The 13409-nt window shown below is 35.5% G+C and overlaps 1 protein-coding gene across 1 annotated transcript; it reads left to right on the plus strand.

Annotated features, from left to right (window-relative positions):
• The first annotated feature begins 10348 nt into the window (after positions 1 to 10348).
• On the plus strand, positions 10349 to 12924 carry LOC121314918 (actin-binding Rho-activating protein-like). Its single transcript, XM_041248665.1, has 2 exons — positions 10349 to 11489; positions 11754 to 12924. The coding sequence occupies exons 1-2, from the start codon at positions 10834 to 10836 to the stop codon at positions 12235 to 12237; spliced, it is 1140 nt and encodes a 379-aa protein (XP_041104599.1). The 5' UTR covers positions 10349 to 10833; the 3' UTR covers positions 12238 to 12924.
• Positions 12925 to 13409: the final 485 nt, after the last annotated feature.

Raw genomic sequence — 13409 nt, forward strand, 5'->3', positions numbered from 1 at the left:
AAAAAAAAAAAAAAAAAAACAGTTTCAGAATTAAAACAGTCCAAAGTCAGTATTCAAAATTACAGAATACGTGGTCGAAAGGCCCTAATGTCATAGTTCACTTGCAAATGAAAATGCACAAAACCAGCTAAAGATCACAGATTAAAAAAAGCACATCTCAGTATCTAAAACTGTTTAATGATTAACTGTTTTACATTACAGTAGCTGGTCTCGTCCGCTTTGTTCTTGCTGCTTTTCTGTCAGGTGAAACTGGAGGAAGCGCTGTGTAACTGCACAAATAGATTGATTTGCATATGCAAGAGAAAAAAAAAAACACTGTCTGTGACAGATAATCAAATAAATTGTAACATTGAATTTGTACCTGAAAACAGGTGACATAGTCGGAAAGCACGTGTGAGCGATAGGGGTTGGTTCAGACTTATGTTGCAGATGAATGCAGATGAAATACATCAGACAGCGACAGCTATAAAATCTGTGCAGCTTCACTCCGACCGTGCAGCAAATGTTGACGTTTTTCAACATTATCCGACCCAATGCAATTTCAGGTCGCAGATGCATGAGAAAGGCTGTATGCCTTTCCAAAAAAGAAGCATGTCACAAGAGTGCGGATGACGTAATTCCGACCTGTTTCACAGGGTCAGAGACCCTCAACTGACCAGAAATGGTATTGGAATATGAAGTATGAATCAACATTAAGAACATTATATATATATATATATATATATATATATATATATATATATATATATATATATATAATGGGAATTGATTTGTTTCTTTATACAAGGACGGTAAAACGCGACTCGCGTGTATCTGAGTGTTGACTGTAATACCAGTACTACTGTCCATCACAGCTAATCAGAATGGGTCAGTTAAAATTGTTCTTTTCTATAGAATGGCATTGAAGACTGTTTGTGAACCATGTTTGTGGATACAGGGGTGTTGGCCACTCACTCACTGTTTTATGAATCAGCCTATTACTGTAATACTACTACTGTAGTCAAATCTTCCTGTCACAATTCAAAACAGCATCTACACGAAAATCAAATATTATATATATCTATATATATATATATATATATATAATCTATAGATATATATATATATATTATATATATATATTTTATATATTCTCTCTCTCTAGATATCTATCTGTCTTCTTATTTACAATGTTTGTTGTAAAAGTATCATTAACAAATAGTCAGGTACACGTGCTTGGGACAACCCATTTCCACAAAAGTGTGCTAAATTTCCGGTAATCCACCGCGTTATGGTGGGCGCAACTTTACCAGAAAATTTAAAAGGGCAAAGCTAAAATCCCAATTTGGATTCTTTTAACATATATATATATATATATATATATATATATATATATATATATATATATATATATATATATAGAGAGAGAGAGAGAGATAGATAGATAGACAGAAGAATAAATGTTACAAACAACATTTTCATAACAAATAAATCAGCCATGTGCAGAGACAACCCATTTCCACAAAAGTGTGCTACATTTTGAAAGGCCATTAGGTGGCGCAAGACTACCAGAAAATTGAAACTGCAAAGCTAAATATCCCAATCTTGGATTCTTTTAACAAAGTTCAAACAATACAATAGCAAATTAGTATTTGACACTGATTCAAGGTACTGACAAGTAAGCTTTTGTACAAATGAACCCAATTCAAGCCAGGACTTTAGGGTTTGCCTGGTCTAACATGAAGCATTACACTGGTTCAAGTTCTTGACCACAACTGATTACACTATTTGTTTTATAATAGCCATCCTCTATGAAGTACGACTTTGAAAACAACTGTTATTAGTTTACTGATGCCAAAACCACAGCGCTTTTTAAATGAAAACAGCAAAAATGACGGGGATACCTCAGGGTTCTGTTCTTGGCCAAGTCCTTTTTACTCTCTATATTAATGATCTAGGAACCAACTTGGATGATACTAATACTAACATGCATCTCTATGCTGATGATTCTATTCTATATTTGGCAGGGCACTCCATATAAGAAGTTGAAAGGGATCCACAGATTGCATTTGACATCGTACAAAAAAAAAAAAAAAAAAAATCTCATGATAAGATAAGTTTCTTAAAGGATTGGTGCCTTGTTATTTAACTGCTCTGGTTAATAGGTATAATACCAACTATAATCTGAGCTTCTGTGATTCTGCCAACCTTATTGTTCCAAGGGTTGGCACATGTTTGGGTAAAATGTCCTTTGCCTATCAGCTTCCAAAAACTTTAAACTATCTTAACCAGGATATAAGGAGTACATGTGATAGTCTCTCTTTTAAATGTTTTAAAAATGATCTCTGTACATTGTTTAGTGCCTCATGTAAATGTTTTGATCTGCACATGTTTGGGTGAATGTCCTTTGCTTATGACTCCTAAAATGATTAAGTCAGTACCAAACATGACATTGTGTCATTTTTTTGTATATGTTTGTTGCCAGGACCCCCTTGTAAATGAGATCATAAATAAATAAATAAAAAAGAAAGAAAGATGAATTGCTGGTAAACATAAGTCTGCTTAGCCAGTATAGTAATGGCAGAGAGAAAACAAAAAAATCTGTCCCTACTAACTGCAAAGATATCGGGCAGCGCTGGACATTTTTCAGCACAACGTACTTAAGATTCTAATGCTATATTATATTACTGGGGTTCTAATTCATTATATTGGCTCATCTAACTCACTGCATAATTGGTCATATCATGTCACTGGACTTTGTTGTTTTCATCTGCATCCATCTATATTATTTGTGCACAATATATAGTCATTATAGAATTATGGAAGTGTAAATGTTTCTGATCCCAGATTGAATGTAAATTGAATTTTAGAGTGACGTTGTTTTCAGGGATGTGAAATGACTGCCTGTTTCTCAATGTTTTTTTTTCTTCTTTTTCTTCTACATTTTCTTTTGTTTTCATATTACTTATCAATTATCTACATCAGTGAATCCAAATTAATTACTGCAAACTTTCTTTAAACATTTTTCCTTTTTTTTTTTTTTAACTCACAGTACTGTTGAACATTTTTCTGTTTCACACATTGTTAGTTAGGTAAGGTAGTCCAATATTAGTGCCAAGCATGGGTCCTGGTTACCCCTTACTAGTACCTCAATTGGATGTTCTAACCTTAGCATCTTTGTGTGCTCTTTGATAGGTGTATAGGTGACCATCCAATGATGTGAGGCACATTTATTATTTATTCTTATGTCCTGGTTTAATCAGTCCACCACAGATACATGTATTGAAAGTAAAAATACAGTTCTTAGTTTTAGTGGGATCGAATGTTACATATTTTTTTAGTTAAAACATGTAAGATTATAAAAATCAGTTTAACAATAAAGTAATGCCTTACACTAGGTTTAACTAAATGTTTGATTGTTCATGTTTAACAGATATAGAAAAATGTTTATTCAGAAGCTATGTATTTTGCAAAAACTACTAGATGTGAGCAATACTTCAGAGATACACTAGGTTAATAGTATATAAAATACCATGGTTGTGATATATAATATATATATATATATATATAATATATATTATATATATATATATATATAATATAGATAATATATATATATATATCACTGGGGAAGGCACCCCTCGTCTTTTTTTCGTCTCCGGGTTATTATTTATTTATTTATTAGCAGATGCCCTTATCCAGGGCGACTTAGAGATTTTACAAAGTATCACATTATAAAATGTGTTCTGGGAATAGTAGTTTATCTGGTACATGCTAAAAAGTGTTTCCAATCAGCAGAAATCTAGAAGAAAACTACAACTCCCATAATCCACGCGCATCAACAACCATGCCTTCACATTTAACATTGGTTTAATGGGACTAAACAGTGAAGGGATTTTCCATGCCCTAATAATAGATAAAGATAACCTGCTTAAACAAACGACCCAAAAAAAAGTATACTTTTTCAACATTTATTTATCCACAAATGATTCAGCATTCAATATCCATGTGTGAAAAAGTATGTGAACCTTTAGATTCTGTAACTGGTGGCACCCCCTTGAGCAGCAATGACTGTTTTGATTCCTCCTTACAGAACTGCTTCAGCTGGATGACATTTTAGGGCTTCCTTGCATGGACAGCTCGCTTCAAGTCCTGCCCCAACATTTCGATGGGGTTTAGGACTTTGACTAGGCCATTCTAAAATGTGGAATTTCTTCTTCTGCAGCAATACCTGTATGTTTAGGATCATAGTCTTGCTGCATGACCCACTTTCGGTTCAGCTTCAGCTCACGGACGGATGGCCTGACAGTCTCCTCTAGAAACTTCTGATATAATGCATAATTTATGGGTGTGTCAATGATGGCAAGCCATCCAGGCCCTGAGGCAGCAAAGCAGCCCCAAATCATCACACTCCCACCACCATGCTTGACAGTTGGGATGAGGTTCTTCTGTTCAAATGCAGTGTTTGGTTTTCGCCAAACATAACGTTTCTTATTGAGACCAAAAAGTTCTACCTTTGGCTCGTCTGTCCAGAGAACATTGTTCTAGAAGTCTTGTGGCTCATCTATGTGCTCTTTGGTGAACTTCAGACAGGCAGCAATGTTCTTTTTAGAGAGCAGTGGTTTCCTCCTGGCTATCCTTCCATGAACACCATTCTTGCTCAGTCTTTTTCTGATAGTTGAGTCATGAACACTCACATTAGCCAAGGCAAGCGTGGCCTGCAGATTCTTGAATGTTACTCTGGGGTTCTTTGTGACTTCCTTGATGATTTTCCAGTTTGTTCTTGGAGAGATTTTGGTAGGATGACCACTCCTGGGTAGAGTGACTGTGGTCTTGAACTTTCTCCATTTGTAGACTGTCTGACAGCGGATTGGTGGAGCCCCAAATCCTTAGAAATGGTTTTGTAACCCTTTCTAGACTGATGAACATCAATAACTGTTTTTCTGAGGTCCTCAGAGATTTATTTTGATCGTGGCATGACGTGTTTCCAAACACCTGTATAGTGAAGACGAAACTCACAAAGTTTCTGATCTTTATGTAGAATGGGGTCTCCAAAAGTCACCCATGAAGATCTACATAATTATTAAACACCTGATTCTAATTATCCCCTTAATTGAGCTGATAAAACCAGGGGTTCACTTACTTTTTCACATACCCTGAATCTTAATTACTCATTGTTTGTCTAATTCATACATAATTTTGTTTCAAAAGACATGGAATTGGTTAATATAAACCCTACTGGATATTTAAGAAAATACTTTTTTTTTTTTTTTATTCAAGAAGGCTATGATGGTAAAACTATGCAATTTCCATAATTATCATTGGGGTTCACAAACTTTTTCTCAGCACTGTACGTCATCTGCCGTTGCTAGTACTGTACTGTGTATGGTTACAGCTAGGGGTCTACCTACAAATCGTTGAGAATTTATATATTTTTCTTAGGTAGATTATGGAATGTAATTAGGATTTTGTGGACCTGTTTAAATATTAAATACACCTAAGTAGATAATATTTCAGAGCACTATAAAAGCTTAAAATAGTGGTACTTGCTTCCTTACTAAAACAGAGTGTTGTCATATATTAAAGGCAAGTATGCAACATCCCCCAGTAGTTGCTGCTGACATTCTCTGTCTCTGGTGTTAAGACTTGCTGAGACTGCACATTCTGCATCCACGAATTGATTGGAAGTATAAGGCAACACTTTGCCAAGTTATACAGGTGTGGAAATCAATTAGTACCCGGTTCAAATCCCAGCTCAGCCATTGACTCATTGTGTGTCCCAGGGCAAGTCACTTAACCATTGTGTGTTCTTTCTTTCAGGTGAGACGTTCTTGTAAGTGACATGCAGCTGATGCACAGTTCACACACCCTAGTCTTGTGTCTTGTAAAGCGCTTTGTGATGGTGGTCCACTATGAAAGGCCCATATCCCCTGATCTGTGCCTTTCAACAACTTTGTTCCGGAGTTCTTTTGAAAACGCCTTGTTGCTCATGTTTGAGTCTTTGCTTTTTAATGCACTGCCCAGCAGAGGGCACCTACAGAAACTGCTGAATTTATCCTGAAATCATGTGAATCACTAAAATTTAACACAAGTGGAGGCCACTTAACTTAGTGTGTGATTTTGAAGGCGATTGGTTACACCTGAGGCAATTTAGGATTGCTATTACAAGGGGGATGGACACTTATCCAAACAAGTTATTTCAGTTTTAATTGTTAATTAATTTTCTACAAATTTCTAGAATATTTTTTTCACTTGGAAGTTGTAGGGAAGGATGTGTAGATAAATGAAAAACTATTTTAATGCAATTTAATTCCAGGCTATTAGACAACAAAAGATGAAAATTTTGAAAGGGGGTGTAGACTTTTTATAGGCACTGTATGTATATATATATATATATATATATATATATATATATATATATATATATATATATAATAATATATATATATATATATATATACAAATATACAGTGCCTATTGAAAAGACTACAAAAAAAAATTTTGTTAACAAGACTAAAACTCACACGCTGGTCTTTTGGAAAACCTTAGATATATAGTCAAGCCCACCTAGCGAAACTCTTCATGTTACAATGAATAGACCAGCCGTGGAGTAACCCCAATTTGGTAAAACATTGCATTGCACAGACGTCCTTATATATATATATATATATATATATATATATATATATATATATATATATATATATATATATATATATATGATGCTAAACTTTTGACCATAGCTATACATGCGACTCGACAAACTCCTTGTGTGTGATATCAATTACATTGCTTGGGCTCAGCTGTGGAAGAACAACCAGGCTCTTTGAACAGAATACACATGTATACCGAGTATGAAGCCAATATCCTGAAGCCTTAGATGTTTTTAATCTGGAAACCAAAAAGCTTGAGCCCAATATAGTGACCATCTTAGACCACAGGTCAAAATATCATTAAACTTTTCTAGTTGTTGTTTTGCCTTTTAGAAAGAATACAATGTAAAGGTATTAATTAAATGTGTATTCACTTAGCACTGAATGCAATGTTGCTATCTTTGTAAGCCCCAGCCTGTTGTATACACCCTCACCAACACATTGTGACTTGGACATAAAGGGCTATTCAGGAGCCCTTCAGTTAACATACTTGGTGAGAACTGTGGAGTATTAGAAAACAGCCCGAATCTAAAGCCTAGTCAATAGTATATGTCCAACCATGTTTGTTGTTCCTTTTAAAACTGGTGCTGTAGGAAATATGCTATGCACTTAATCCACTCTATGATGTGCCAACTTTTTAAGAGGCAGTGCTTCTCAATGTACATCAACTGTCAAGTTATTTCCAGGTAACATTGCTAGTATCGTTTCACTCCTTTTCTAAATCCTAAGGAAGCACTATGGGCAAGTAGGCACATGTAGTTCTCTCCAAGTGTGTCTGCTATCATTTTATTTGGGTCACGTTGCAGCCCAATATGCACAGCATGCTTACCATGTGCCAGTGAGTCTTCTCTCTGGTAGCAAGCAGCCACAGAGATGATTGGCATGCCACTGGGGCAGCCAAGCATTTTTCTAAAGACAGTGATCCAAGCTTCTGTGCTAATGTATCATGTAAACACTCCTATAAAATCAGTGATGAAGGCAGCCCTCAGATCATGGGGTTGTAGGAAAGTAATGGCACAACATGCTGTTTGCACAGATATACCCCATGCTGTTTAAAGCACACACTGTATAAAGAATATGGCATTAGATTTAAAAAAAAAAAAAAAAAAAAAAAAGAAGAAAAAAAAATTATTGCAGTGTCTCAAATTTCTGTGACTATTGTAATATTTAACTTTGTATAGTCGGCTGTATAATCTAATATGTAATTGTGTATACTAGTTAGGATAGTTAGTATACTAGGTGGAGAACGTTTGTTTATTTCAACCTTTGCTCACTCCAAATGAGCTTGGAGGTGTATGTTTTGTAAAAATACTTATGTTCTCAATCTGCATTGAGTTAAGGGATTGGGCACTAAACACCCTTCCTATTTTGTATTATGTCAAATAAATAAAAGCAAATGTTTATAAAACAAGGCACTGTTACAGAGGGGTCAAATTAAATAGCATAAAAGGTAAGGGAAAATAAATAAAAACAGTTCAAATGTTTTGAGGCTATTTACTCTTAACTATAGAAAATGCACTGGCATCCTACTTTGCTTTCTAGACCAAACCACTTCATTCCTTGATTTTCCAACTCAATATATACAGGCCCAGCACAGCGTCCCCACACTGTTTTGCTATCAGAATTGCACATAATAAATTGCCAGATTTTGAGATCAGTGAATTGGTTATTAGTATATGTCCAATTTACTGTCAAAGATGGCCTAACCGGATTTGTGAATTACCAAATCTTGAGGGAGCACTTGTATATAAATGTTGAATTGACCCATTTTTTTTATTTTTATCATTTGTTTCAAGTTTTTAATCCACTAACGCTGGGCTGTAGGTCTCCCTCTTCTTGGAGAGGGGGGTGGGGGTGGAGTGGAGGTCAAGACCAAGTCTCCCATGGGAAAGAGAACTGAGCCCAAGGCTTCTCTACCCGAATCATACTACTGACAATCGAATTTATTAGTATGCTTTTAACCTATTCATGTAATTTGTTTGAAATGGGAACTGAACCGTACTGAGTGCAGAACCAACCCACCTAACAAACTTATTGTGAATACATATAGTTGGTTCTGTGGAAGGTTGCTTCATATTACAAACAATTCCTCTGTCAACCAGGAAGATTAATATCTTATCCAATTAGAATAAATGTTAATGTAGATAAGGGAGTCCCAAATCTCTTTGGACAGCACACAATTAAAAATTGACACCTTACTGGACCCTGAACCATATTCTATGGTTAGAAACAGCCTTGGACAAATAGTGCTGCACACTACTCTGTGATATACTGCCTAACAAATGTCTGTCCTAAATGTTGTAAGACAAGCCATGACATTATCTTTGAGACAATAAATCTTTCATCATGGGAGCTTTGTAACGTTTGGCATTTATGAAGTCAAAATATAAAATCATAATCTATTTTTATCCAGGGCATTGGATTTATTTTCAATTAATAAAACAACTCCGATTTTTTTTTTTTTTAATATACTTATTTTAATATATTATTACAACTGAACATGTATCTGTTGTAACTAGAGGTCCCTATACATGCAGATACTTTGTAACTATTCAACACATGTGTTTATCTGACACTTAACAGCATGGAATTAAAAATCTGGTTTATAGAACTTGGCCACTTCATGCTGATTATGTGGGGAACCCAGCTGGCAACATTTATATAATTTGTTTAGGTAAACAGGTCTAATTTTGGAACATAGAGTTGACACATTTCATTTCTCACTTGTTGCAGACATGACTTTTTCAGTGCTGTGCCAAAACAGGTTCCATTACTCTTTTGCAAGATCACAGTTTGTTCAAAACTCTTCAGCCAGACATTCATTTATACCCAACCCAGCCAATAGATCACCCCAGTCCAGTTGGCTTTGTCCTCGTTTCTGGTCACACCTGAAATTAACTTATAAGTCCTCCTAGACATGTATTATGTTGCCCATGGCTTAGCAACTTCAAGGTTCATGAGTGTAAATCTTAAATCGGCAATGGTTAAAAACAGTAATGTTGCAGTTTGTTTGTTGAGCCTTTAAATGACTGAATTTTCCAGAGGTGTTTGTGAGCCCCTTACACATGATGTCTGAAGCTAAAAACTGTACCTGTTTACTTGTTTTGGTTCAGTAGTTTTTGTTCTATAAATAGTTTTTAAAATAATAATTAATGTTTTTTTTTTTTTTTTTTAATTTTTAGAATGATTTTAGTAATATATATATATTATATATATATATATATATATATATATATATATATATATATATATATATATATATATATTTTATAGGTAGTGGATGAAACTTTGTTGGCAGAAGAACTAAATTGGTCAGATAAACTAAACAAATGCTTCTGTGAATACAAAGAGAATAAAACATGCATTACTTTTTTAACATTAAGAGATTAACTCAGTTTATATCATTACAAAGATATTTATATCCTGACATGTAATAAGCCACTTACATACTCTGGGATCTTCCAGATAATCCATAAATCTCCAGTAATGTACCACATATGTCCTGTCAAAATAATCGTACAGTAGCATTGTGTATGAATAGAAATGACTACACCTTTGTAGAATGACCTCAGTAAAACAAAAAAAAACTGTATGCTTGAACTGAGCACCACAGTGACACTTTTAGAATACATAGTCATAACATTGCACTGTGCACTATGACTCATAAGTGAAGAATTATGAACTGATGCTTGTGCAACACAGACATCCTCCCCACAATTAAACATGGGGAGTCTTTTCAGAAGCACTTGTTTGGTGGGATAGTTAGTAAGCATATCAAATAATGAACTAATATGAACAACACTATAGAACCACACCAAATGTACATAATATGATATTAAACATAAAGTATTGTTGAGTAGGGTCCAGTGTAAAACCACTCAAGTTGTCCTTGTAGAATGTGTCTGCTTTTAAAGAACTGTCACCCCCCTCCATCTTTCATTAACACAGTGGCTGTAAAAGATTAGCGTGCCTTATCATCAAGTCTTGGTTACCATCTGCGATGCTCATCTTCTATGATGAAATGTGATCCAGGGACTTTCAGGTGACAGTGTCAGAGTAAGATTATGTAGTGGGAATGCTTGACATAGTTTCCATCGTCACAAAGTGCCCATTCCTATTTAAAAGTACTACTCTCTCCTTCAGCCAGCACAGCAATGCTGAAATACAAAATAGAAGAAGTTAGAGGTAGAAGGAAGGCAACATGTCAGAATCAGACAGAAAATCTAATCTGAATAAGTTAACCAAAACCAACAAAAATATAAAAAAACTGTGGACCATAAGCATGGTTTGCAGCTTGACTAAAAGTTGGCAGCGGTGGGCTTCAGAAAATGAAAATAAGCATGCCAGCGAACCTTCAGGTTGGGCACCTTATGCTGAAAAAGAAGAAAAAACAAAGCAATATAAAAAGAGAAGTGCTGATCAAACAACGGGATCTATTCAAAAGACATTTCAATCTGCAGAGAAACTTGAAGGCGATTCTGGTGAGGAACTTTTGGAGTCAAAAATCAGAAGCAAACAGGTGATGAAAACCATAACAAGTAAGGTTCAGCAGAAAGGGAGTGTCATTAGCTTTTTGACAAATAGATATGAAAATGAAACAAATGAGGCTGATAAAATTGTGTACGAGAACAAGTCTCCAACCCGGAGGAGAAAGTGTTCCAACCTAGTCTCTGAGCTCACCAAGGGCTGGAAGGACATGGAGAATGAAAATCACAAGACCCGGAGTAACAGCATAGACACTGAGGACAGTGGTTTTTTAGAGGGAGATGAGAAAAACCAGGAGGAAATGGAAATATCTGAGAAACAGGAGGAAACAGCATATTCACCTGTCAGGATCAAACAACCATCAACTACACTGTAAGTATGTGGGTACAGATGAAATGTTGCCTTAATGTATAGAGAAAGAAAAAATGTGTCCTTTCATGAAATTATATACAATCAGTTTCTCTTAAAATACTAATGTTAATACAATTAATTTAGCTGCTACAGAAAATTGAAAAAGGTATGAAAATTGCTTCTTTTAAACTCATTTGTTGTATCTTTTTAATAACCTGCACTGAAATGCTTTGTAAATAAAGTATAAACTTGATTGACTTGTGATTTGACACATGTTTTCTGTAGAGTGAATAAAGACGTGGCTGAAACAAAAAGGATCAATCTTCTTGCTAAGAAACACAGTCCTGTGGGTAACCTGAAGAGTAGATGGCAAAACTGGGCTGAACAGCACACTATGACTCAGAAGCTAAACCCTTTTAGTGAGAACTTTGACTACAGCATGTCCATGGCCACCCGTCTCCACAAGGGTGACGAAGGCTATGGAAGGCCAAAGGAGGGCACCAAGACTGCAGAGCGGGCAAAAAGAGCAGAGGCCCATATTCACCGCGAGATCAGCGACATGTGCTTTGTTATCAGAACCATGGAGGACCCTGGACCAGACGGAAAGATCAGAGTAAATTTTGGACAACTTTTTGACAGATATGTGCGTATTTCTGATAAGGTGGTTGGCATCCTCATGAGGGCCAGGAAGCATGGAAAGCTGCATTTCGAGGGAGAAATGTTATGGCAAGGTAGAGATGACCATGTGGTTATTACTCTTTTAGAATAACATTACTGGATTGCATCAGCACTTACATTAAAATGAGGCTGTCAGTACTGTATACTGTAAATCAGTGTACTAAGGTTAGTATTTATCTTTGACAATTTTTGGATTGAAGGTTGCCAAATACCTGATGCGATGCGACAAGTGAAGTGCTGTGATGCAACAAAAATAATAGAGCCTATACTTAAACGATAGTGCTGTCGATAAAGGCTCTGCTGTGTGTTAGCTGACCGCGACTGGAGTTGTGCATCCCGAGCCGAAGGCAAGGGCGCTAACAAAAGTCAAGGCCAACCATCACATGGTAGAAACTTCATCGAGAGGGCACTAGCCCTATAAGAAAATTATTTTGCTCATTTTCTTTAAAAAAACAAACAAAACATTTACCTTGAACTTGTAATGATTCATCTGTTACCCTTCCGCTGAGAAACATTTTAAGAAAGTAGTCCCAAAGGATCACATACATATTTAGAGGGAAAAAAACAACCTTTGTTAAACAAAAAATGTTTTTACCTGCCAGGGCTGCTTATAGTTTTATCTGAACAGTGCCAGATATCTGAATGGAGGAATATCACCGAACTTTCCTTGTCTCGCTTTGTTGTTGTTGAAAGATAATGTGTTTGAGCTCCAGTCGAGCTGATAAGCTGGTACAGGAGTGTTGATTTTGGTGAATAATAAATTCATTTGGACCAATTATGTCTTTGTTTGGTATTTACTGTCCAATAGATGTAAACTACGCTTAAAAATGCAGCAAGTCAAAAAGAAAAAGCCACTACTTGCATGGATTGATTTTAAATTTGATTCACAGGTGATGATGTGATATTCCAGCAGGCATCTAATGTGTATTAATGTACGCTATAGCTGGAAGCTCATTGGCTGATGATATGGAATCTTTTCTAATGTTAATTAATAAGAACTTTTCACACCCCAGGCGGCACTTAAGCGTTGTGAAAAAAATAGGATTGAATCCTATTTTTAATGAATAAATCACACAACAGATAGGAAATTAGCACAAATCTTTCATGCATGTGTTCTAGTAAGGTGTAAACCACTATGGACCATGCTGTTCACATATTATTAATTAATTAATTAATTAATTAATTAATTAATTTATTTATTTATTTATTAGCAGATGCCCTTACCCAGGGTGACTTACAGTTGTATACAAAAAATACATATCA

This window comes from Polyodon spathula, chromosome 4, assembly GCF_017654505.1.
Source record: "Polyodon spathula isolate WHYD16114869_AA chromosome 4, ASM1765450v1, whole genome shotgun sequence".
Classification (NCBI taxonomy): domain Eukaryota; kingdom Metazoa; phylum Chordata; class Actinopteri; order Acipenseriformes; family Polyodontidae; genus Polyodon; species Polyodon spathula.

Coding starts and splice junctions, on each gene's coding strand:
- LOC121314918 (XM_041248665.1), top strand. CDS start 10,834: ATGTCAGAATCAGACAGAAAATCTAATCTGAATAAGTTAACCAAAACC. Junction 11,490..11,753: donor AAACAACCATCAACTACACT/GTAAGTATGTGG, acceptor TGTTTTCTGTAG/AGTGAATAAAGACGTGGCTG.